Source organism: Vidua chalybeata, chromosome 1 (assembly GCF_026979565.1).
Source record: "Vidua chalybeata isolate OUT-0048 chromosome 1, bVidCha1 merged haplotype, whole genome shotgun sequence".
Classification (NCBI taxonomy): domain Eukaryota; kingdom Metazoa; phylum Chordata; class Aves; order Passeriformes; family Viduidae; genus Vidua; species Vidua chalybeata.
In genome coordinates, this window is record NC_071530.1 from 21,559,136 (window position 1) to 21,586,182 (window position 27,047).

Consider the following 27,047-nt stretch of genomic DNA (forward strand, 5'->3'; position numbering starts at 1 on the left):
GAATCTGCATTTGATGCAAGGGAAATTGGAAATCTGGTGTAGCTGAAATGACACCAGAAATTCTATGTGGTTATGCAGGAAAGGCTTTTCTATATTAGCTTGGGCTAAATTTTGATTAAATTTTATTTACTTGTTTATTTTTAAATTCCCAGGGGTAATATAGTTACAATATAGTAAGTAACTAGCTATAATCACTTCTATAATTTCTGTTGTGCATGCAGGAGCCCAACATACAGGTTGTCTTTTGTCCCTCTGTCTCACTATTAATTCAGGTCACACTTTCAAGATACAGAAGTCTTAGATGTGTTAATTCAAAGCAGTAATTTCTTAATCTCTTGGGAGGCAGCTGAACTGCCAAAAACAGTGCTAGTGCAAACAGAAGTGTTTGTGGGTTTTAAAAATTAAATTTTAAAAACATAAACACAAACAAAACAAGAAAAAAAGCTGCTTAGTAAAAAAAATTAAAATAGCTATTTTTGATGCTTCATTTACACAGTGGCCCCTAACATGATTGTGCCAGAACTGAAAGGCAGCACGGATGGAAATGGGCAGTAATCTGTTAGTTGCATTTTATTTTTCTGTGTGTACTGTACAAAAATATATCCTGTGTGTGCTTAATACTCTCAAAATATTAAATCATTATATAAATATCTCAAAATAATAAAAGTTGAGGAAATCTGCATGTAAATATTCTGGAGAGTACCTGACAAACATAGGGCAAGTGAACAGTGGAGGAGGAGGATGTTTATTGGAAGACTTCACTAATCTCACATTTCCCAGCTTCTTAAATACACAATTAAAGAACTGGAAGTCAAGAGCATGCAGAGATATTTCTGGGAATAGCTGTGTAAACCTGATGAATGCTTTGGCTGCTTCTGTTACTCTTGAATAAACATAAGTAAACTTACAGGCCTGGAGAGAGCATGTGTCTGCAGACACTTATTTTCACCCTGGGAGTATGTTAGTATTGATTAGTCTCATCAGTGATCTTTTGTAATAGGCAGGAACTCTTTAGCAAGATGCTTTTACAGAACAGGTTTTTTTTTTGTTTTTGAACAGGAGCCTAATTTTAATAGTAGTTCTTCGTATAGAGAAAAAAAATACAAATGTAAGGCAAATATTTGTTAGTTTTTAATCATATAATTTAGTACTAAGATGTTCTCATCTCATTTGCTGATTGTTTTGCCAAGGAAATTACTACTTGCAGTAGTATTTTCAATTTGTGTGGAGTTTTTTCTTTTTTTCAGATATTAAAAACAATCCCACAATTCAAGTGGCCTAAATGTTATCCTGGGACAACATGGCAAGACTTTGTATATTATACTCCCGATATATATATATATATATATATATATATATATATATATATATGCATTATGGAAAAATCTATGCTGTGAAGTAATACAAAGGGTATTTGGTAATTTTAAAAGAAATACCCTGGTTTCAGCTGGGATAGAGTTAATTTTCTTCCTAGTAGCTGATACAGTGCTGTTTTTTGGATTCAGTTTGAGATTAATGTTGGTAGTAGACTGATGTTTTGGTTGTTGTTGAATGTTCTTTCTCTGCCTATCTCTTCGCTATTTCTTTATTTTATAATGTTTGCAGAACTTGAAACCCTATATAAAGTTATCTTACAAAAGTGTTGTTTGGGGTAAGGATTGCTAAGGGTACATCTGTTAACTTTCTGCAGATTATGGAACAGCTACTGCTACTTTTTTGCCAACATGATTGTAAAAAGATGGAAATAATTGTAGACACAGAGGATACCATTTCGTTGGATGAGAGAGGGGAAGTTCACAGGCTCTCAGACAATCAAGAATTTTTTCATGCCTAGATTAGAGAATGTACCATAAATGGGTTTAACCCCCCTGCTCTCACAGTAAGTTTTTACATAATCTTCCTACACTGCACTAAACCTCTGCACTCTGCAGTCCCACTGTGTTAGTTCAGGATACCCTGTTCAGCCGTATCTCACACGCTGCTTGTCTTTCATCCAAAACACAGCCTTACAATCTCTTACTAAGATCCACTGTATTCTCCATGTACTAGCTGCCTTCCTGAGATTACTGCTTTTAGCCAGTTTTTATCTTCTTTTCCAGACTGAAGAAAAGGAGTTAACAGCTTGGTGTATATGCTTGTTTTCACTCAGGTTTAATTGTATTTCCTTGTTTTTTAACTTCCTCCTTTAGTAAATCCCACTGTCTCTCTTACTTACCTTCTTTTCTTTTTGGTGTGTCTTTACTTTTATTCCTATATTAAATGGCTTAACATACTGTCTACAAACCTTATCTTGCATCATTCTTAAATCCTCACAGCTACAAAACCAATAGAACCATATTTTATTGAACTTTATTGAAAAATAGAACTGCATATTCATTGCAGTCCTGGTGTGAGGAAAAGTCCTGCCTGAAACCCTGCAGCACCTCTGCACAGAGCTGGCCAGCCTGGTTACTGTGTTTGCATTCTGGAGAACAAGAGCACTACTGTAGAAATTCAATATGCCTTGGATAAAATAAGTTGTTTTACTTGGAGAGCTCTTAACCTCTAGAAAGTGTTTTTCTTGTCTGAACAAGAGCAGGACAGTACTAGATAGTCTGGCACAGCTTTTTTTTCATATTGAGTTTTGAAATTTGTATTTGCTTTTTCCATTAGAACTTGACCATATTTTCTTCCTTTTTAACCTTTTCTGTAGTAAATGCTTTTGTATCCACCTCTTTTCCTGTTTCTGAATACTTGTAGCAGGATCATCTTTCCTCATGGTGATTAGGAGTGTGGGGATTCTGTATGCTGTTGACATGGCACTTAGGGACATGGTTTAGTGATGGACTTGGCAGTGGTGGGCTTATGGTTGGACTCAATGATCTTAAAGGTCTTTTCCAACCTAAATGGTTCTATGTTTCGGAGCAGTTTAATACTTTGACTCTTCAAATAAGTTTGGTTAAACAAAAGCAGTGCCAGTTTTTGCATATCAAGAGAATTTCTGCCTGCAAGCAATGCCTTTATAATGACTCTCTGCTGCAGTGGAAACTTAAGATACTTGAAAAATGTCTGCAAAAGAGCTAAGAGCTAAATTATCTACAAAGCTGATAAAATAGGTGGTAACTAATAGCATCAGGCATGAATATTTTGTCTAACTTTTATTCTCTATACTACTATTTTTTACTTTTTACTATTTTATTTACTGCTATATATTTGATACTGTGCTTGGACTGATTTTATCATTTCTAATCTATTTTTTACATATTTTTAAAGATTCAAAATAAAAGCTTTTAAGAGGAGAATAAATATTTAGTTCTGTATCATACTTGATGCCTGGTTTTCTTCCTGAGCATGGTGGAGTGGTTTAAGAAGTGATTAACTGAAACTATCTTTAAATTTTATGTTAAAATTCCTCAAAAAGTTTGTGTTTGCTTCAGAATTTCTTTGTTCACACAGTAGGGTGTAAAGAGTTGTGGAATATAAATATAGAAATATTAGATATACTCAATATAGAAACCTATGTCAAATGCAAAAATTCCACTATTAGCAGCTTGTCTGTAGATGTGTATCTGTGATAATATGTCTATGATAGCTTACAGGGGTTGTCCAAATGGAAATTTGTGTGTACCTGTTACATGTGTGAATTTACATTTAGGCACTGTGGGCATAGTTGCTTATATAAACTGTGTCCTGTTTTGAAACTTCTGTGAAAACACTCAAGATGTCCTTCTGAATAAGGGGGTGATGTAATGTACCTGGAAAACCTCATAAAAGCTTGCTATCTTAGTGTTTCAGTTTGCTCAAATCAACAAACCTGTGACAGCTCTGTGTAATGCTTGATGTTCCAGGGGATTAGGGTTATTATATGGGGAAGTGAATGCCATGCAAGATATTTGAAATTATTGAGAGCTTTGGGTCAGCAAAGTGGTTATTCCTGTAGACCTCTTAGGGGGGGTGAGGGTGTGGATCCCTGGGTAGAAAAGTTGATTCTTTACCTGTATGAATGCTGAGGGAATTCGCTAAAAGTTTCTTACTGAGCTTACTGCTGTCTTTGTTTTGTGGGAAATTTTGGCTCTTTGGGCACTGTTATTTGCCCTTACAGAAGTTCCTGTCTAAACAGCTCAAATACCACCAGAATAAAAACTGTATTGTAAAAATAGACCTGTTGACAACGTTACTGGAAAATTCAAGTAAATGTATGTGTGCTATGAATAGTTATTTAATTTGCTGTGCAGTTTGGTATTTTGGATAGCAACATGGCATTTGGCTTTGAACTTCTGAGTACATTTGGTATGGATATGAGTAAATTAGCATTTTGCTTCAGGCCAGAGATAGTCAAACTCCTTGTAGTATTTTGTGGATTGGAGGACTTAAAAATCCAATTACAAAGTGCTATTGCTTTTATTTCTAGTTATTCTACAGCAGTAGAAGGGCAGATCAAAGGTTGCCTTGTGCTATTAGAAAAAGGCTGGTCTTGTCTTGGAGCCCAAAAAACTATGTACTTTCCTTATTTGAGTATGACTTTTGGCAGGTGATTTCCAATACTGGCACATTAGCTTCTTCATTTCTAGAAGTTTAGAGAACTGATTTACTTCATTGGGAATATGAGGCAAAACTAATTTGAGCATTTAAGGTATTCAGTTTACACTTCTTAATATCAGTTATAGACATAGTTACTAGAAATTGTAAGGTGATAGAAAACAGAATAACTGTGTGCTGTATTTTGCCTGAAAGCATACAGTGGAATTAACGTGACTGGTTTTTAGTTCATTCCGGAGAAGTTTTGAAGGGGGGATGCAAGGGTGTTCAAGCTGCAAAAAAAAAAAAAAAATGGTGTCAAGGGGAAGCACATCACATTCCCATAGTGGGCTTGCAAAATAGGTGGCCTGTTAATTACCATTATGCTGGCAGAAAGAACTTTTTAAATGCAGTTGCCTTTCTTTATTGCTTTTGTAGAAGCGTTCAAATGTCAACTTTTTTTTTTTTCCTAAATATGTCTCAGTATGTTTCTAAGTTGCTTCCCTTAGGAAAAGTTAACAGTTTTAGATGCTTTATGAAAATTGCAGTCTGTTGGTCACTTGAAATAGAACATCTGGATGGTCACTAGTTATGTTCCCCTAGGCTTGGGTTTGGGGTCAGTCCTGTTTAACATCTTTATTGAGGATCTGATTGTGGAAATTGAGATCACCCTCAGTAAATTTGCAGAGGATACTAAGTTGGGTGGGAGTGTTGATCTGCTGGAGGGTAGGAAGGCTCTGCAGAGAGATATGGACAGACTTGACCAAAGGGCTGAAGACAACTGCATGAGGTTCAGGAAGGTGAAGTGCCAGGTCCTGCTCTTAGGTCACAACAACCCCCTGCAGTGCTACAGGCTGGGGAAGGAGAGCCTTGAGGGCTGTTTGGCAGAAAGGGGCTTGACAGGTGGCTAAACATGAGCCAACAGTGTGCCCAGGTGGCCAATGGCATCTTGGCCTGTATGAAGAATAGTGTTGATTGCCCTGTACTCAGTGCTGGTGAAGTACAAGTACTGCATTCAATTTTGGGCCCCTCACTCCAAAAAGGACATTGAAATGCTGGAATGTGTACAGAGAAGGGCAGCAATGCTTGTGAAGGGTCTAGAAACCACATCCTGTGAGGAACATCTGGAGGAGCTGAGAGTGTTTAGTCTAGTGGAAGCTCAGCAGGGACCTCATCACTCTCTACAGGTTCCTGAAAAGAGTTTGTAGTGAGTGGGGGTCGGTCTCTTCTGCTGTGGCTGCAGTGACAGAACCCAAAGAAATGGCTTTAAAATGAGACTTAAGAGGGGAAATTCAGATTAGATATTAGAAAATTTTTTTCACTGTTCAGGTGGTCAGGCTGGAATAGGTTGCTCAGGGAGATGGTGGAGTCATCATTCCTGGAAGTGTTTTAAGAGACATCTGGGTCTGGCACTGGGTGATATGGTTTAGGGGTTACAGTGGCAGTGCTGGGTGATGGATGGTTGGACTGGGTGATCTTTGAAGGTCTTTCCAACCACAATGATTCTATGATCATCTATGTCCTGGTTTTCCTTTATCTTAAGGAATTGCATTTAATAGACTCTTTTTTGGGTTTTTTTTTTTGTTTTTTGGTTTTTGTTTTTTTTTTTTTTTTGTATTCACAGAACTGTGCTAAAGAATAATGACTTGAGATCAAGACAAGAATTAACTACTCACCTCACCAATCAGTGGCCTTCCCCAGGAGCTCTGGATGTCAATGCTGTTGCCTTGGACACTCTACTCTATAGAAAGCACAATCAACAATGGGATGAGTAAGTTTCATATTTATTTTGATTCCCCCTTAGAGGAATAGGGGAACTGAAAATTAGTATTTCCCTTAGCATACTTTGGAGCATATCCTATTGGAGTCACTTGTAGAGTGACTCCAGTAAAAGATCACTGGTAACTAAAATCAGTTTCTCTTGTTTTCCATAAAGATTTTCTTCCTTTGGATTGATTTTTTTTAAAAGGGCAGAAAAATAAATAATTGCTTTAAGAAAGAACTGGCTTTGGAAAGAAATAAAAATAGTGTTTAAGAGAAGAAAGATTAACTGCGTAGGGGTTTTTTTAGAAAACTTTTTAAGGAGAGTTGAAGATACCTAGTTAGATCTTTACAAGTGTTGCTATCAAATATTACTTGCTTTGCAGGAAAAGTTTTCAAAGTCTGGACCAACTTTCAGCAGAAGTTAGTCTTTCTCAATCCTCTCTGGATCCAGGTCACTCACAGGATGGGAAGCAAGATGGAATTAACTTGTTAAATGAAGGTACAGAGCCAGTCTAATGTCTTCCTTTAATTTTGTTCTTCGTAGCTCTGAACGTCAGTCCCTGTGAGACAAACATATTTTTCATTGTTATATGAAGTGTTTCAGTTTCCATAAGGACTCTGCTTCAAATAAGTTTGGATATATGAAAATACCCACCCCTCTTCTCTGTATTTAAAGCTAAGCTTCAAATGCCTTGTACATCTCTTCCTTCTCCATCACAGAACCAGTTGGCTTCACTACAAGGAAGATCTGCTGACATCTTTCTGCTATAACAAATTCCTTATGTTTCCTCTTTTTAGTTTTAAAAGAATGACTAAATTTGCACTGGATTTGCAACTACCACTGTCATTCTTACATCTTGCATTTAACATTTATTTGGAGATGCAGTGTTTCCATTAAAATAGAGAGAGGAACATGATATGAACTGTCTATATAAGTGTAATATATGCATACACCCCTTTCAAACCTGGATGCTTATTAAAGCTTAGCTGCTCCATCTTGTGGGCAATTCTGAAAAAGCAGGAAAATGTTGGAAGAATTGTGAAATAATAGTATTTTGGGTATAGAATATAAATTGTTAGAACAGAATCCTTTTTGTATCTCATCGATTCTAAGTTTTAAATAGACTTGCCAATACAAAACCTTAGTGTTATGTAACCACTAAACTTTCTTTTTTAATATATATCAAGGATAAAAAAAAAATATTTTTTTTTAAATTGTAAGCAATATTAAAATCTAATTTAATTCAAGACTGATTTCAGCCCACCCTGTAAGGCATGGGTAGGGATCTCTTTACCACCTAGATAGGGAAGGTGTGGTGTAAGTTGTCTTCCCAATTGCATTTATGGAACATGCCTGTGCTGAAGCATACTATGGAATTCACAGGCAGTGTAGATTAAACAGCTTTTTCTGTTCTCTCATTTTTTATGGTCAACTACTCTTGTGCTGCAAAACTGATTAGCTTAATTCTTATTTTTCTTCACAGGAAAGGAAGACACTCCATCATTGCTTGGTCTTTGTGGCTCTCTTACATCAGTAGCAAGCTACAAGTCTCTCACAAGTCTGAAATCAAGTGAATACCTTGCAAGTCCCACAACAGAGATGACAAGTCCAGGTTTAACACCATCTTGAGATGCACACAAGAAGGAAGAGCTTTCTGTTGTATGCATTAGGTTTATGTTCCATAAGATGACTTACAGTGAAGACTGATAGTTCTGAGTTAAAAAATAAGCAGCTTTATTTTTTCTTGTCATGGATACCTTTATAATTCACAAATTTGGTCAGTTTTCATCTGCTTTTTCTTCCCCCCAGAGAACTTTTCAAATATTCTATTTTAGTCTGGAATTATTTAAATCTCTTGGTCAGTTAAAGAATGTATAATCTGTTCATGACTGGTTTTTAAAAAGAAACAGTTGGAAATGAGACCCATACTTAAATACCATCAGCTTTGTTTCACCTTGCACTAGCCTGAACCGGCTCTAGCCATTGTACTCTGCAGTGCTTGAAATATTTATCAACTCCTGCAGAAGAGACAGGGAATCCTGAACACCAGTCTTTGTAGGCAAATAAATACCTAAAAATACAGCTTTTCATCTGTGTATGTTGTGTAGAACCTCAAATAGCATATTTAACCTATCAACAGCTTCTCTCAAGTTGACTCAGTGTTAGGTTTTGCATTCCTGTTAATATCATGGCACTTAGGAGACGTTCCCAGTCGCACTGAAACACAAACACTTGAAATTGCATGTGAATAACAAATGTAACTTGATCATATAAATCAAGCATACATAGAGATTTGTAAATGGTGAGCAAACTCACTAAATGCTTTTAAGTGGCCTGGGTTACAGATAATCTAACATTATGCAAAAAGTTTCTTGCTGAAAAGATGGATGATGGAGGTAAGCATCATGCAAAGTTTGGATTCTGTGTTTATTGGCAAGATCCCAAGGAGAGTGAAAAAGGGGAAACAATGTAATGACTGTATTTGTGTGTTAAAATACATTTCTCATCCCTGTAGTAGTGCAGTAGGTATTTTTCTTGCTTAGGTAATACAGCAGAAATTCTTTAAGTCAGTTTTCTCAAATTATTTGCCATTGATTTAAATTACTGATAGGAAAAAAAAAAGGGAGACATTTTTTTAAATGTAACTAACTTTCCAGATTACCCTACAGTTTCAAAGTTTGCAAAATAATTTTTGAATTGCAAACTATATTCTTAATTCTTTGTAAGATACAATGGGTCCTTTATCTATGAATTTTGCTAATCAAGGTAATGCTTATCAGTATGATTAGTAACTTTTTAAACAAAAGTGAAATGCATGTAAGTATGTTGTATTTATAAGTGCTAGGGAAAATGCTTTTTTGTGCCAAAGAAGTTTCATAAATTGTTTACATGAGTAGCTGCAATACAAGACAGATTTTTAATTATTGCTTACTCCTAGGTGTTTATAGTATGTTACTACACTCTGTACAGGTTTAGTTGATTTGCCTCTTGTGATGATACCTTGGCACTACTGCTTTAAATTGCATCATAGGGTGGGCTTGAAAGAAAGATTCATTCTTACTTTAACTGAAATATTTAGTCTTGTTAAGTAGGAGGCTATGCATTTCTAGAACTCGAGGCAGTGTTGGATTTAGCTAGAGGATAAGAATCCATCTCCTCAGCTCTCTAGTCCATGCTGCTGGAGGACACTACGTCTGTGGCAGGGTACACAACCACTGATGCTATTTTAATGCAGAATTTTAAAGCAGTTTAACAAAACCACCAGGTCTTTCAAGCCCTTGTGTACCCACACAGATAATTTCTCTGTAATAAACTCCAACCATTAAAGCCTTTCATACACCTTCAGAATGTCCATTACTTCATGAAACTTTTTTTGTTATCAGATTGAGCATCTGTTCCTTGAGTAACATTACTAAATATCAATTTGTAAATTAGAGATGCATTTTTACTACAAATAAAATGAGGGAATCCAGATTCCACAGGTTAACATTCTGCATCAATGTACAGTGATTTAATCGGTCTTGTTTGCTGTTAAACACTTCTCATGTCCCATCAGTGTTTTGGAGGGGGCAGTAATCATGATCTTCAGTCATGTTCACTGATGGCTCTTTTCTTAGAGCTAAATGTGTTGTTTAGCTGAAGTCTTTTATGTAGTCTGACGTGTTTCTGGGCATCATTTTGTGCATGGGCAGTCAGTTACACGCATCTTTCTCAGTTCTAAACATTAACCATTTTCTAAAAAAGAATTTTAAACTACCAAAACTGTATGTTTTGTTGCCTTGGTGTTCCATAAATGTTGCATGTAAATTAAAAATTTTGTATCATCACTAGTTACAAGTTGTTGTCTCTCTTTTAATCACACAGGATAAGACCATTCTGTAAATTACAGCATTACTGAGTTTATAGCAAATACTTTTCTTGCACAAGGGGAAGACTGGTTTTCTTGCTCTATATCATTCAGTGTCATCCAATATCTGCTGCTACTATGTCTTCTTGGGCCTTATTTTGTAAATTTACATTCAAAAGTCACAGTGGAAGAACAGTGTTAAGCATCTCCTCTGGCAGCATCTCTTGCCTAATGTGGTACCTAATGTCTTTACAAGTAGAGCATTTTTCAGTGTGTGAGGAATTTTTACCATGGACTGAACTCCATTTCTTGGGTAAAGCACACCCAAATGTCAGTGTCTTAATGATCTGACTACTGAGTTGCTTCTGTATCAGCATCCCCTGCTCAGTAAAATACACAAAAAAATAGAATTCAACAACTGCATTGAAAATGCATGAAAAGAGGGAAGTAGTGAAAGTAGTTAAAAAATTATTTAAATCATACAGAGGCAGCTCTGATTTATTAATTTGAGTGCCTACAAGTGAGTGCAGTGCTGCAGCTGTTCTTACCAGGAGTGCAGCACAGTGGGGCAGAGGGTGGCTGTGCCTATGGCAGCAACCTGAACACACTCTTCCCTTCAGAGGGGCGCAGGGCTGAGTCAAGCTGGCATGAATCGCCTCTCCTTACGCCAGCAACCTTGGCCTTCCAAGAGAGGTGACCCCACACCAAATGTGCATGGCCTGGCCGTGCCTTGGAGCAGTGTGACAGTGACAACTTCCACCTCCCAGAAACACATGAAGGAGTGTTCCTGCAGAGCACCCGAACAGGCTTTTGGCTTCAATGTATAGGTGTGCTTTAATTTCTTTGAGTATTACATTAAACAAAAAGCCCCTGCTGCCCCACCAGTGTATACACTCTCTGTGTCTAATGAACATATGTATTTTTCCAGTTTTACAGAATTTTTCATATAAAATAAACCCGAGAAGCTTTTATAATATGCACTTATACAAAATACAGAGCGGCAAATAACAAACCTACAGAATGAAACACATAACAAGCAGCAAGAATAAATAAGTATTTATTGAATTCACTCTGTATCAACCTCCTTGCTGAGAAATATATCTTACGATTAGAAAGCCAAAACATTTTTAAACATAATTTTAAAACTCAGCTAAAATGTTTAATCATGAATGTTTAAAATTTAACACAGGTGGAAGTCATTATTCTTCATTGCTATATCCAGCCTCAATTTTTCTTCTCTTTCTCCTTTCTTGTTTTCTTTTGTTCTTCCTTCCTTTTTTTTTTTCTCTCCAGCTGCAAGAGAAATCATAACATCTTCAATGATAGTTTAAGAGTGATGTGCATTTTCTTATTCTTAATAAAAAGAGTGAATTATTCCTTTGTGAAAGTTAAAAATGAAGCTTTATTTAGTTACCAAATGTAACGGTAGAAATTCACTGGGAATTCTAAAACACATCTTGACAGATTTAACTTTGGCACAACTTCCATCATATACTTTGCCTTCATACAATTGGACGAAGAAGAATTACGGATGTTGATTCTTTTTTTCATTTAAATGAGAAAAGAAAGACTTTCCATATTCGTACGTGCTGATCATTATGGCACAAGCAGGAGCAACTTTAAACAGCCGTGGAGTAATACCTGCCCAGAAGAGAAAGGGATGTATTCACTATTATTTGTTTTCAGACCCAAGTGCTGCAGTACAATGTGTTGATCACAATATATCGATACCACGGTATATCAGTTTAGAGCTGGGATTCTACCTGCTCACATGCCTCAAAATACTGAATTTACTGGTTGTAGATATTACCACTGTAATAAGCTTATGCGCTCACCTCTGCTGTCTTGTGTGGTCTGCCTGCCTCAAGTCCATTGTGTCTCTGCCCCTTCTGATTCTATGCAACTGGAGCACCTGGACCTGCAGGGCTCCTGTGCTCCAGCACACAAGAGGTGGCCTCTACTAAAATGAAGAATCCTGGTCACATGAATAAATGATGGAATTTACGTGTTAAGTGTTTCCCATTATAGTCAACTGTGATCTTACCAGTGGAGGTTAGAGTGATTCAGTTTAGAGGAGGGGAAATAAGGCTGAATCCCCTTGTCCACACACAGCCAGTCCTCTAATTCCACTTGAAATGCAAAAACGTCTGCAGAGAGCCAGCACAGATGACACATGACCCATAGAGATTTTTGTGTGGCTTTGGAACAGCAGCAAGGAGCCAGGCAGACTAACCCCAGTCATCTCAGCTACGTGTGGCCAACTGAACTGAACTAGTGGCTCATCAAGAGTATCTCTAAACTCTGCTGCCCATGTGTCAAGACTGAAGTGCAAGTGTTTTAATCTATTAACTGAATTCAATATCAATATTATTGATACTTTGTGCTGTCTTGCATTCTGTTAGCATCCAGTGCTCTGAAATACGCAAATCCTGTTACCCAGCTATGCCATCACTGTACAGTGAGGAAAGCAGTTTAATCTCTTTCAGCAAACACAAGTCTTGCAAGGCTTAACCACCTGTGCAGCCATTCACACAAGGACCCCCAATGAGCCAGTGCAGTGTGGTGAAGTCTGGTAAGTATCCTGGATTTGCAATGTCTCTTGCTGATGGTCATTTTAGTATGAACTACAATAGGATTTTATCTCAATATTATTTTAATCTCAGTATCTTGTCATTTCCACCTCATGCTGCCAGAGCCATGCAAGAGAGGGCCAATGTTTTCCCTTGTCTTCCTCTGGTCACCAATATACCTATAGAAGCTTTTCTTGTTGCTCTTAACATGCCTAGCCAGATTCATTTCCTAACCCAATCTCTGTCTACTTGGACCATTTCTCTGTGACAGGTTACCTGTCCTGACTTCCTTATGGTGCCTGAGTTTGTCCAGGAGCTCCTTCTTCCTCCATACAAACAATCTGAAGTTTTCACCTGACTTTCTCTTTGCTGGGATACATTGTTCCTGAGCCTGGAGGAGGTGATTCTTGAATATTAACCAGCTTTCTTGGGCCTCTCTTCCCTCCAGGACTTTATCCCATGGTACTCTACCAAGAAGATCCCAGGAAAGGCCAATGGCTGCGTATCTGTTACTTTATATATATGCAAACTATTGCATAACTAACAGTGTTCACAGAAATGGAAATATATAAATTTATGCATGTTAACATCTATAATTAAGGACTCTCTAGTCTGAATTTGTTTTAGAGATAAGAAAAAATTTACCGGCAAATAATCCAGTAATCCCATTTCCGGCAGCAATTTTCCTCATAACTGCCCAGGTTGATTTACTGTCCCTCTGTGGAACTCAATATAGTACAAGACAACAGTGAATTAGGCAATCCATGCAATGCCACAGAATGATATTTTTAGAAATCAGAGACAGTCACAGATGTAATTGTTAGGTTTAACTTCATTTTTTGTTAATTTTATCCATCTTATTTATACAGTATGTTGAATTAATACAGTATGCAAATACACAAGTTGAAACAGCAAGACATGGAAAAGACCTGCAGTAAAACCTAGAGTAAGATAAATTAACAGCTTCTATAGTCTTTACTGGATTGCTGATACAGGTGAAAAAAGCCAAAAAATATTTTTGCAGTCACAGAGAGACAAAATGTAGATGCATCATCAGTGTCCAACTCTAACAGTAACTGGATCTGGAAAGAATTAAACTGGCACAAATTAAAGAATACCATAATGGAATTTTAAAAATATAAATTAATCTGGTTAATATTAACCTAATAAATATATGGCAGATACATGTTTCAAAGTGATGTTAGGAAGGAATTCTTTCATTTATCAGCACTGGAAAAGAATTAAAAACAGTAACTATTTATATTTAAAACTTTTCTTAATACTAGTTCTGCAATCAAAGGATAATAAATTTTTTCAAGAATTACTCTAGGAAAAAAAAATTACCTGAGAGAATGAAACCTCATGCCAAAAAGTGAGCACTTATTTTCTAAGCAGAAACTATTTGGATACTCAGCCTTTTTAATGGTCTGTAATCTTAAAGCCATGATATAATATTTATTTAGGTTAATGTAAGTTCTTCACTGGTCCACATCCCAAGCAATGGAAAAAAAGGTATTATATACCACTTCAATTTGGATAAAATAAAGCAGTGCTCTACTGACAAGAGCAAAACAGAAACTTCCTCTTTTATCCTTTAAAGATGTTGGGACATTCATTAATATGTCCTCAAAAATAGTTTTTTTATATCGCATGAAAAGAAGGGGAAAAATACACAACCTAAGCACAATACTTTCTAGTCTAATATTTATCACAAGAATATTGCTATGTAGGAGTAAGTGGTAGTGAATGTTGTTTTGAAGACTTCTTCAATTAATCACTGTTCACCTGAATGTTTGCTGTGAAGTTACTTTTTTGCCTATTTAACTATAATTTACTTCAATCATAGAATAGTTTGGGTTCAAAAGAAACAAAGAACCTTTACTGGTCATCTAGTCCAACATCCCTGCAACAAGCAGGGACATCTCAAATTTGAAATTTGTCTGCCTAAATGTAATAGCTTTGGAGTCCTTTGTTTCAATTTTTAACCATCTTATTAAGCTATATTGTATTGAACTCACACCTTTTCCCTCTTCCATGCCATTAATGAAATATGGTATTCTCCTAGGAGATAAATTTTAATCTTTTCTAGATTTGGGGAAGAAAAAATGCCTGAGTGATAAAATGTTTACATATATTTTAGAAGTGGCAAATATTTAAAATTCCTACCACAAGCCATACCCAAATACTAGGTTTTATTTTTTAAACAGTCTAGAGTTTTTTTAGTCTTACCAGCAACTTACTTTTTAAGGTCTCATTCTCCCAAAGTTGAATCTGCCTATGTGTTTTCACTACATCAAATGGCTGAGTTACAACAGCTGCAATCTATCAGGAAATCAGTTTTAATGTTACTGCACAAAAAATTAAAATTTAACCTTACATTTTTAAAGTGCACACACAATTTAAAACTAGATTTGATATTCCAAGCACATTATATTTTTAAGTCTTGTGTGTCAGAACATTGCAATTTATTCAGATTTATTTAATCAGGCTAAATGCCACACCACATGTGTTTGAAGTACAAGTACCCCAAAATATACAACATTTCTGAGAGAATAATCTAAAAATCATACCTTTTTAAAACAGTTTATTAGTACTAATAATAAAGAATAGTACTAAAAATGAAATTATATACTTACAGAGCCAGATGCTGCTCCTGAAGTAAAAGAAACAAAAAATGTATATTCATTTGCACCAACTTCCTTGCACATCATCTTCTTGAAACGTTCATAATTATACCAATACATTGCTATGATTACAAAAAAAATAAACCTGCATTACAACAGAGTTGTATAACAAGTACAAAAATTCTTATATCAAGTCCAGATGTAAGAATTCTACTGTGGCAAAAGAAGCAAACAGAAACAAGAGCTGAAAGCACAGTAAGTGTCCTACGTGATAACCCATGGACAGATTGCTGTGTTCCCCTTGTTCTCCATATACCAAATTTCTTCATGATACAAATTAGCCTAGTCATTTTGTCTTTCCCTTAGGTAACCTCTACCTTCATACAATCTAAACCCAGCACTATAAAACTCACATTCAATTTAAAATAAATCAAGATGTAGGCTTCTAATTACTTGCTATGTTTTCAGGCATATTTCATGTTTCATACGTCTCAGGAATTCTATAAAAATGAACTTCTATACAAAATGAAATTTGCTCAGGACTGCCTCATACGTTTTTGAGGTGCAGTATAAAATTTAATTCTGAGAGAACAAAAAAAATATGATTTTGCTCCCTGGAATTACTAATAGGGAAATGCCTCTGTGGGGACTGTCAAAAGTCCAGCAAACAACTTTTAGGAATAACATCTGTTTCTGTGACCATCTGCTGAGCTAAACTGCACTTTTTCTGCTTTCTAACTAAAACTTCAAACAATATACTACTGGGCTGAATTAGAAAGTAATTCCTCATGGCGGTTGGTCAACTAAATACTGCAAATACTAAATACTGCTCCATATCATGAAAGGTAACAATGCCTTGTTCAGCACCGAGTTCTGGAGGCTGTGCCAGCAGAAAAATTTCACAGCATTTTCTTGTCATTAGGACTACCAGCACACGTGCCTGGCTTCCAACATTATGCAAAAGTAAAAGTAGGCAATATCTCAGAAGGCATTCTGAGGATTTGAGGAGAACCTACTATTGAAATGTACAAAACCTTAATTTAATATAAATTACCTAAATCCAGCATTTTCTAAAGCACCTTCAGGACACATCTCCCTGAACACCATTTACATTTATATACTGTCTGTGACACTGCTTGAAGAAGGACTCAAATACTATTATTAAACCAGTTTTTGTGTATATAAGCATTCATAACTTTTGTTCAGCCTAGCTAGCATCCCAAGGAACATGCTTGAAACACGTAATGAACACTTGGGCTAGGAATAGAGAGGAATTCTAATTATCCTATGCTTCTTGAGTCATGCTGTGCTGTTTGACTGTTTTCAATAGGACCTGCTTTCTCTACTCCATGTTACACTGATTTTAACTCTTGAGATAGCTGACCTGAACTCCTGGCAGCAAAGGTGCAAACTGAGAACCCCAGAGATTCAGCTGCTGTTAGGGCATCATTCAAACTGAAGAGCTCAGACTGAAGGTACAAAGGGAGCACATCATAGCAGATAGAGAGCAGTTTTAAGGAAAAAAACTATCAGGATATACAGTTGGAAAAGGCATTAAGTAGTACTAAACATCCTTAGCTTTGCATAAGCAGAATTTTGTGGTATTTGTGGTTTTTTAAAATACATTTTCCTTTACTCATGCTTCTACCTGCCTGCTCGCTATTGGTTGAGTAGTTCTCAACATGCAGCTACTGCCTTGCAGGTTAACTTGTGTTTCTACCATCATGCTCACAAAGTACTGGGCACAGATGAGCGAGTGGCCACTGGCTGTCCAGGGAATGCCAGAGCAGTGTGGAAACTGACTAAAAATCAACGAGCCTGGCTTGGAGCAGTGGAGGAACAGCAGGCGTGGACACAAGAATCTGAAAAGGGCTGAGAAGAATGCACATCACCTTAGTGCCCTCTTCTTTGTGCACTCCCTCTGATCTGCCCACTCTGTTAAAAGGAGCAAAGGGAAGGAAGCTCACTAGCTCCAGCCACACTGCTACAGACAAAAATCAATAGAAAAATGAGAGTTTCTACTTGAAGTCAGACAGCATGAACCAGATGAAGAATTTGAGAGTTCCTTTACAAACCCTAGAGAACAGCTTATGAGAAAATTGCATTTGGCAGAGAAGAAAATAAAGTAAATTAAGAATAAATATTGAACAGGAAACACTTCAGACAAAAGATTCAGATGAATTCTGGCAGTTGTCTTTAGCCTTAGTGAAACCGTGTTTTCATAGGTTCATAAGCCTTCCCTATCACAGAAGACTAAATTTAGTCCCATCAAGCAACTGGATCTTTAAGCGGGAAATACATTCCAATCACAATTTTCAAGCAGTAGCTAAGTGAAAGAGAACGGAGCATTATAAATTCTGGAAAGAAGACAGCAGAAATAACTTAGTTCAGTTTACTCAACTACCAACTGCAGTTTGAAAGTAAATATCCTCATCACACCTCACTTACGTCTCAGTTTGGTTCATGGCCAATTTAAAATTTACTCTGGGTACGCATATCCTGTAACAACCCAAACCAATGATTAGCCCACCAGATTGTTTGGAAACACAAATTAAATTAAGAGCAAAGTAAGACAACAGAGATAGCAGGTCAAGTACTTCAAAGGTTCTCTGACTCCAAAACCAGGTTTGAATAAGAATCTTTCCAAAAATAGGTTTGAATAATTTTTCTGGGCCAACATAAAGTGTTTAAAGATTCCTGGTACTACCCCAATGACAGAAACTGCTTCAATGACAACTGATGTCTGATGATCCAAAAGTACTCTGACAAAAACAGGCCTTAAAGGGACAGGGGCTTGCTGGTGCTTTAGCAGTCTCCCCTGTAGCATCTGTCCCAGTTACCTTGAGGAAGGGCCCTAGGACTAGTTATGCTTTGAATCAGACTTTTCTTCTTCTAGGCTTTCAGCTTTCGAGTCTTGCTAAAGAGTTTTTTGGAGCAGTTATACAAAAAAATTCATCTTGACTTAAAAAAAAAAAATCTTGAAGATACTACTCTGTCACTCTCTGTACATGTTTCCAAAATTATGTAACAGAACACTTAGATACAGCATGGTTATCAGAAAATAGCCACTATTTCTATCACAGAGAAAATTTTCAGCTGAAACTCCTCAAAAGCAGTCATTGTGTAAGCTAAAGATGAGAAGAAAGAGTCTAAGTACAGAGAAAGGGAATGTAACAATGAATCCTATCTGGTATCCACAAACAAAATGGGGGGGGAAAATCACATCTTCAGAGAATTTATAAATAAAACCACTCAAAATAGGAAAAGTAAATCTCAGTCATTCTTAAAACCAACTATTAAAACTACCTAAAAGCACAGAAAAATAATATAAAAACATAAAAACCTGCATGGAGAATAAACCTTACCTGAGAAAGGGACATCTCTCAGAACAGTAGAAGTCCAGCCCTGCCACAGGGAGAACCACCCATCTGCAGCCACTTTGGTGCTGATACGCAGGTACAGCTGCTTGTAGGACGACCTGCGATACTGCATTTGAGTTCTGATCAGCTCCAGGGGACTCACCACAGTGGAAGAACCAACTGCAAAGGAAACATGGCTTTATTAGAAAAATCAATATTTAATAGTACAATTTCCTGAACATTCAAGTCATGTCTCACCTTACTTTATTATTGGATTCTTTTCAACTCTCCCATTTTCCTTGAACTAATTCCCAAAATAAGTTTCCTTTCCAGCTAAGAAAAACGTGCCTATTCACAGTACCTAGGTTTCCAGTTTAGGTTTTTTTTTTTTTTTCAATGCTAGCATGCTGTAAACAATGTAACATGTTGACAGTTCTCATTTTTCAGATCTAACACATAAATAGGCTGAAAATTTCAAGTACTTACACTCAATTATTTTCATTAGTTGCCATTTTAAACTGTAACTTGAAGAAAGTGATCTTGATGTTTAAGGCTTCTTTTTGTGTTAAGGACAGAATTGTGGTTACAGATTTAAGCTTTTATTGATTTCTAAGCATCTTTGCCAATCTTATTTTAAACTATCAAGAACAATTATCTGATAAAGTAACTCTTGCATCTTGCACAATGGTCAGTGAGTCATCATTCAGTAACAAGCTACCATCACACATCTAACAGACATTAAAAATTTTACTAGATAAAAGAATTTTCCTTCTGTTGCTGGAATAAGGTTTTACACATTAATTTAAAATCTGGAACAGCCCTAATAAGAGCAATGTGCTACATCACCACAAAATAGCAATTCTTTTTCTGCTAGTCTGCCAGTGCCCCCATGGTTGCACAGGTAGAACATGGAACTGCATCATCAGACCCTTCCAAGAAAGCCGTAAAATAAATTAGCTGAGTTAATTCTACAAAAATAGATGAAGAAAAGGATAAACAAAAGTAAGAAAATATATAAATTCCATCCACATCATACAGCAGTAAAAGCAGTACAATTCCAATTTTCATCTTTGTTAGAAGTACCTATGTACCTTCCATTATAGCAAATGATGATGTTTATTATTAGATTGATGGCAGAACAGACTTAAATTAAACTGTCCTTGGTAGAAATCTAGAAATATAAAATTTTGAACAAATCACAAATGTAGTGAAAGTGTTTCAGCAAAACCAAGTCTCATTATTCCAGGTGAGAGGGTTCTGTTGCCCAAGAAATACTGGGTAATGACAGTATTCCTTCCTATTCCTCACTTATACCCACAGCATATTTACTTTAAATAAAAGTCAAGAAAACAGCATAGAGGTATTATGTTCCAGTTTTCTCTTTAAACAGAGGACAACTTACACCTGCTTAAGGAACCTGCAATAACTGGAATGTGCTCATCATGCTTTCCTGGTCTGTTTTTCAAAGCTTCACACAGCTGATCGTAGCAGGTAAAATAGATTGCTGTGGTAGGAACTGCCATTATTCTAAAATATAAGAGAGGAAATATAAATTAATACCAGGAAATCAGGAGAATAAAATCAACTGTCTTGTATTGATATTTTACTTCTATTTTAAATAAAGTTAAATCTCCAGCTGTCTGTAATGGATTAATAAAAAAAAACATTAATCCCATAGCTTTGATTCACTGCTTGTAGTTCAGAGTTTCAAACCCACACATTTCCCAAGTTTTCATTTCATTAGAGAAAACCATAAGTAAAATGATGGTAGATTATCTCAGTCAAAATCTATTCTGTACCAGCTACAGAACTATTTTGATAAAGAATGGGAAGTGAAAGATCTGAAAATTAAGAACTCAAACAAAATATTACACAAATACTATTAACCTTAACTTTTATTTATGTAACAATTGGATATTATGCTCTTGATCAACAGCCATGCTACTCACTACTTAAGAGACAATGTAGTATGCACAAATATAAGCTCTTTCCACACCAGCATAGTACAGACTGTAGTAGCAACAGGTAGATTCAATAATCATTCAGTGTAGGGGAAAAGCACCACATCTTACTATGATCTGGCAATTACACTTCTGTGTTATGTCTGTGCCAATACAGCATGTACCACCATTACCAAAAACCACCGAGGACAGTCATGCTTGGAAAACCAACATGGCTGAGTTTAGATCTTCTCTTCTACTTGTGTGACTTTCTCCAGTAAAGAAGTTAGTTCTCTGGAGAACAGAACACTTGCTTTGTAAAAAACTGCACTGACTGGAACAGTTCAGTCAGGTCCTAAGGTTTATATTTTGAAGTTGTCACATACTGGAGGGTAAACCAGACTGAACTCCACCACGCTTTGCTTTTTTGTGTCTATACATGGAGCACTGTCTGCAAATCAAAATTGTACCAGTGCTTCCCACTGGGCACTTCCCACTTTGTGCCTTACAAGATACAACTTTAATACACATCTTAGATTCGAAAACTTTCTTGGTTTATGAAGGAGAACATAATTATAGAGGTCTTAATTTCTACCTGTACTAGGTTAATACGAATAAAAAGATAAAACAGTTTGGGGCTGTTAAGCCTAAAGAGAAGAGCAGGAGGAGATCTGATTGCAGTGTTTAAATATGCAAATTGCTCTTGTAGAAAGAAAATTAATTATCTGTTTATCCAGATAGACTAAAACCCCAAAGTTCTTTGAAATAAAGAAGATGATTACAAAACTTAAGTGAAGGTAATGAGGTGCAACACCAGAGTGTCTGAAACAGCTGTGCTGCTGATAGCAAGTCATTAAGTAACAAGATACAACAAGAATGTGTCACCCTCGAAAGTGATCAGGTCCCATCCTGTGATTTGATGATGCTATCAAAGGAATGGTTATAGTAGGAAGAAAAAAAAAAAAAAGGCACGAGAAGTCTATTGATCCTGCTTAACTACAGAGAATGTATCAGGAAATTCTAAAATCTGACAAAAATTATACTGTCCATAGACATTTCTGATCGAACTGATTAGTCTGTAACTTCAGAAACAACAAATTTTTTAAATAACTTAGAAATAAGCATAATAATTTGTCAAAAATAATTAAGTAATTTTTTAACAATAACTTATAGCGTGTTACTAAAAACACCCCATTCAACTTACAGTGTTGGGGGAAGCCCACTCCACAGTGACTTAATTCCCTCTATTCTAATAATTTTCACAAATGCATCCTAAAAATATAACCAGGCAAAGAGCAATAATTAGCTACAAACTTTTGTAGTTAGTAATACATTTTAGCTGGCAAAACACAAAACTAATGTCTTTAAAAGTATATTTCTAAAATGGCTTATCATTGTAAGATCCCAATTTTATAACTGCTTACACAAGCTATCACACTTAATCATGCAAACAGTTCCACTGATCTGAACAGAATAATTTATGTGACTGAAATTAAGAATTTCCTTCCATCTTTAAAAAGCCAAAGTTCTTATCAGTGACTTATAGCCCTGTGAATAACTATTTTCAGTACTAATATAGCATTGCAGCAATTAGTGGAAACTTCCCAAAAAATCCACTAAAATATTTTTTCAATATGTAGCAGAGTTTCTAGGCATGACATAGCAACTAATTCTCAAAGATTCTTCAATACTTCCTCTGACAACATGACCCCATACAGGCAATGTGTATACAGTATACCATATACAAGCTTTCAATTATTATTACAGCTGTCCTGTATATTCCCAGGAGACTGACAGCAGAACAACACTAAACCTTGAAGATCATTCAGCTGAAATCACAAGCAAAATCACAAACTTTGTAATGTCAGGATACTAATTTTGTTAAAACAACTGGGGAAAGAGGTTGGGATTCAATGAATTAGAATGTGCCTAAGACCAGACATTATTACAGAGCCTCAAAAGATAGAGAGTCTGGCAGACCACAGAAAGAGGAAGGAAAAAGTAAATAGCTTTAGAGGAGACAGCCTTGATGGACTAATCCTGTGAGGTAAAAAGTTGAATGGAAAAAACAAAGAAATGGTTTATTACAACAAACCTGACTAGCTTTGAAAGGAAGCCAAGAATCCCTAGAGGTCCTAACATGGTTTAACAAATAAAGACACTTTTAAACTAGCTGATTAGTATCTTTATAACCCAGCAAACTTCAACAAGTTTACAAAACAGGAAGGTATAGATAAAAGACTCATTTTTAAAAAACAAAAAAAGAAGATGAAGTTATATGATAGTCATTCTTCTTTAAGAATCACCTTGTTATGGCAAAACCGGCATAAATTCATGTCAAATAGAAAACTAAGTAACTTTCTAAAATTATATAGAAAAGGAAATTGAAAAAAAATCACACTTGTAAAGTTATTATTTAAAAAAAACCTTCTTAAACTTCTGAAAACACCTTTTGCATTAACATCCCATTCTCAAGATTTTAATTTTGAAAAATCCTTGATCTTAGGTTTAATTTCATGGCAGAGTCAAAAAAAAAAAAAAATAATGAACCAGCATGACAGTATCTACCAGCAAGTCTGTTTCAAGTGTTTAGGAAAATGCTAGTCCTACAAGTCTAGATACTTGACAGGCTAGAGACTTCTCTGGATAGAGAACTTGACACACGAACTTAACTTTAAACTGCACCATTAGCTCAGCTCAGGAGCCCATTGGGAGATGTGTGGGCACAAGGGCTGTAAGCAGGAAAGAGAAAATTATTACCTGCAATCAGCAACTACTGCCAATATAGCTGAAGTGGGGAAAATCAAATCATAAAGCCAGAAACCTGTGAGGAGAGCTGTGCAGCTGCCTCCTTGTTCATTTTAAGGAAGGAATATGTATTTTTTTGCAGACAGTAGAAGGTATGATCAATCAGCAGTGTAACCACAAGAAGACCCTCTCAAATGATAACAGATTCCAGTAGAACCTGAAAAAAACTGAAAACTTCAGAGTATGCTACTTAAAAATGCAGTTTTATATACATGTAAAATGTTCTTACCAATGTTCCTTTGAAATGCCCAGGTTTTTTATAATAGGCTTTGCTGTCCACATTTTCACAAACATATACATGATCCATAAGGCCATTGGAGTATACAAAACACTTTCCTAATAAAATGATGTATAAGAATATAGTTAACACTTGTAAGATTGTTTTTATGCAGCAGCAATTTCAAATCAGATATAATGGCAACACAGATTTATCTCTGGTTAGTTACAGAGGGGCAAAATAATTTGGTAAGTCTATAATGACAAATTAGGTCAAAGGAAAGAGGGTACAAATGTACCACTCAGGCTGCCTAACTAAATGGAACTGCTTTCACAAGGCTCCACGAGACATGTTTAGGTAATATTACCATCTGCTGAAAGGTAAAACTAACGGAAGACCTGAATGTCACTATTGTATGTAACTGTGAACAACTTTCAGACTTTTAAATCTTTTATTAAGTAGCCTCAGCATCCACTTCAAGTGGAGGTATTGTATCTTATTGTTATTATTATGTCTTATCTTGGTCTGTATTTATACTAGATCATCCCCTCCATTTGTTTTTCATTTCGCCTACATTATGTACTTTCAACCTGTTTGATAAAATATTATTGCCATTACAAAAACATACTTTAAGCTTCACATTTGCAGATTTCTGAAGGCTTTAGAATTTACTCAAAAACAGGATAGAAGGCACAAGTATTTTTCCTAATTTTATTTGCAAGTGTGACTGCAAATACTCACCTCCACATTCAACATGAAAAACCAGTCATCTTCTTTTAAATCTCATTTACTAAGTACAAGTAAATAGTAGGAACCATTAGCACATCTTTGAGAGCACAGTATCCTCATCTATTTAGAACCCAACTGGCAAGGGACTAGTTAAGACTTCTCCATTTCAAAAATCTCTGGATTCTGGAGATTAACTTTGATATAACATCTTGATCACTTAAGCCCTCTGGTGAAATAGTTATTCATTTAGTAACAGTATTTTATTATTTGACTCAACTCAGTATTAGCTTTTTATTATTTGACTCAACTCAGTATTAGCTGTACGTTCTGCCATAATGAAAATATCAAGACAGGGAAAAAAGCCTGTTTTAAAATGGTATAGATGTATGGGATTTTTTTTCCACTGTGTCTGTTTAGTACATATTTGTGTGTTGCTTTCCACACAGCCCCCCCAGTTATATTAGAGAAACAAACTCAAACATTCTACACCTCAGCACAGCATTATGACAACTACTAGCTAAATACAAGAGCAAAAAGCAAACTGTGTCTCCCATTACACTACATATTTGTTTGTTTACCTTCATGAAATGGATTCCTTTGGGCTTGCAGTCGAGTTTTGATAACATCAAGAGGAGTTACTAAAATAAAACAGAAGTCATTTAGAAACACTCTGGATGCCCTGAAAATGTAGAAGTTTACAGATGCCTTATCATGAACTTCTACAACCTTTTTTTTGTTTCCAGAGGGAGGAAAAAAAACCCACCTAACAGATTTTACAATGTTATCAAGCAGAGAGAAAAGGGATGTTAGCAGACAGAGACAATGCTATCAGAGACAAAGGAGAACTACACACCCTTTATGGTTTCCAAGATATCAAATCTATCTTTTCTAATTTACTAACAGTTGCATAGACATGAAATATTAGAGATACACAAAGCTCATTCAAAAACCACTGTGTTTCATGTTTGAAATTGCTTTTTTAAGTTGCATACCACAAGGCAAACAAAATCAAATTTTGGCCTCTGGCATATAAAATAGCACAGCACTCTTCATGTGTTTGTTCTTTTCCAATAAACTGACCATAATATAACTTTCAAGAAAAAAAAAGTTAAGTTCATTATGTACTTTTCTTTTTTTGCTGCATGTAGCCAATATGTAAAACATTGGGGTTCTTGAAAAGTAAAGGTTTAGTGAATTTCACTGCTTTCACTGCAGGCCTTACAACTATCACAGGCTGAGACACGCTGTACGCTGCAGTGGCTGGGCAGCTGGACCATCTTCCTCTGATTATTTCGGCTGAGGGCTCGATTCCACATATTAGTGGAAACACATAAGCAGACATCATGCTGAGTCAAACTGAAGAGTAATCACTTTGTGAGATTCTCTCTGTGGCCAGTTTCATAGTTTGCCTTACCAAATAATGATGTAATTATAGCTCCACAACAAGAGGCTATTGCTTGCTGAACAACGTTTAGTTTTTGTACATTGATATCACTCATTTCAGCCATGGCTTTATCCCCAGAGTAAAAAAACCTGTTAAGGAACAGAAAAACATATTGTAAGACTACACTCAGAAAAAAAGTCAAGGGATAAATATTTTCAGTTTTCACTACTAAATTATGTAGAACCAGCAATATTACTTTTCTACCTATATAGGAGCTTCTCAGTAATTTTTGAGATTGAGCCATATTTTGCAAGTAAGTTTTCTAAAGACAATAAAACTTCAAAATCCTTCTTAAATGAATTACAACGTTTACATGTTCTTGCAAACCACATTAAATGTTTAACACGTATTGCCTTTAATTGCAACAAAGTGTTTACAGACAAGCAAATAATCCTTACAAAGATAAACTTTCAGCCTGCAGCCCATAAACTGAAGCACTGCAGAATAATTGACTCAGCCCTTCTCTTGCTCCCATCTCTTCTGAGAGAACCCAGAAAGGTCTCCTGGCTGACCCAACAGCTACAGCCTGCTAGTGATGACTGTGTGCCCTGGCTTACTCCTCGTGTAATAATAAGCAGGGACTAACTACTAACAATGTTACCATCAAATGCTAATTCCTCGAACGAATCCTGCTCTACAGCTGCACAGGCATAGGAATGCATTCAGAATACCTGCAACTAGCCAGGACAGGAGAAGATAATAAAAATACTTCAGAAAATAAAGTCCCTAAATAGAGGCGTGTCTTTCAAAACGCACCACTGTGCTTAAATGCAGCCCTAACTTTATTAGAAACATTGATCTAATTGTGAATTTCATTGACTTCACAAGAATGTTTTGTTATTTTCACTATGCTTCAAGTTAGATAGAAAAGATTAAGTGCACAAACCAACTCTGTCCTCTCGGGTGCTAACAACTGCAACAGCAGGTGGGGATACTGTTCATTTTTCACGTATCTTTAACTCGGAAGGGGACCGCTGCCCAGAATTGCGTACATACCCGTTTATCGGCGGCGCCCGCCGGGGGCAAAGGTCTCCGCGGCTCAGGCACGGTCCGGGCTGCGGGGAGGAGGGAAGAACGCTGCCACTCCAACCGCTCCTCCCGAGCCAAGGCCGCCCAGCTCCGTCCCCACAGCCTCCTTCTCCTCCTTCCCCTCCTTCCGCCCGCCCCTCGGCGGGAGGGGCCCGGCCCGCGCGGGCGGTTGGTGAGGGCGCAGCAGCCGCTGCGGTGGAGGCGGGAAGGCGGCGTGG

General features: G+C 36.4%; 2 protein-coding genes across 9 annotated transcripts in view; one reads left to right on the forward strand and one right to left on the reverse strand.

Annotated features, from left to right (window-relative positions):
* RUNDC3B (RUN domain containing 3B) overlaps window positions 1-10,092 on the forward strand; it is a 50,530-nt gene extending 40,438 nt beyond the window's left edge. Inside the window, exons 9-11 of the mRNA XM_053938877.1 lie at window positions 6,122-6,268; window positions 6,645-6,760; window positions 7,746-10,092. Of these exons, the coding sequence (XP_053794852.1) occupies window positions 6,122-6,268; window positions 6,645-6,760; window positions 7,746-7,891 (409 nt within the window). The 3' untranslated portion in view covers window positions 7,892-10,092. The remainder of the gene's footprint in view (window positions 1-6,121; window positions 6,269-6,644; window positions 6,761-7,745) is intronic.
* A 1,058-nt stretch (window positions 10,093-11,150) lies between these two features.
* Window positions 11,151-26,876, reverse strand: SLC25A40 (solute carrier family 25 member 40). 8 transcript variants are annotated; one of them, XM_053938946.1, is made up of 12 exons: window positions 26,797-26,876; window positions 25,771-25,889; window positions 24,935-24,994; window positions 23,640-23,746; window positions 21,807-21,874; window positions 20,065-20,189; window positions 18,669-18,842; window positions 15,316-15,425; window positions 14,920-15,001; window positions 13,325-13,405; window positions 11,524-11,750; window positions 11,151-11,402 (listed from the first exon to the last, which is right to left on the reverse strand). In XM_053938946.1, the coding sequence occupies exons 2-11, from the start codon at window positions 25,862-25,864 to the stop codon at window positions 11,635-11,637; spliced, it is 1,017 nt and encodes a 338-aa protein (XP_053794921.1). In that variant the 5' UTR covers window positions 25,865-25,889; window positions 26,797-26,876; the 3' UTR covers window positions 11,151-11,402; window positions 11,524-11,634. The 8 variants fall into 8 exon arrangements, with proteins under 8 accessions (XP_053794921.1, XP_053794865.1, XP_053794894.1 ...); XM_053938890.1 differs by lacking the exon at window positions 26,797-26,876 and adding an exon at window positions 26,687-26,749; XM_053938919.1 differs by lacking the exon at window positions 11,151-11,402 and adding an exon at window positions 12,956-13,146 and having other exon boundaries at window positions 11,665-11,750.
* Between the last annotated feature and the right edge of the window lie 171 nt (window positions 26,877-27,047).

Excerpts from the sequence above, each read along its gene's own strand:
- SLC25A40 (XM_053938946.1), bottom strand. The coding sequence starts at position 25,864 with ATGGCTGAAATGAGTGATATCAATGTACAAAAACTAAACGTTGTTCAG. Across the intron at positions 20,190-21,806 it reads AGTGGGCTTCCCCCAACACT|AATAATGGCAGTTCCTACCA; the intron begins GTAAGTTGAATG and ends CTTATATTTTAG. Across the intron at positions 15,426-18,668 it reads GAGAGATGTCCCTTTCTCAG|CAATGTATTGGTATAATTAT; the intron begins GTAAGGTTTATT and ends TTGTAATCATAG.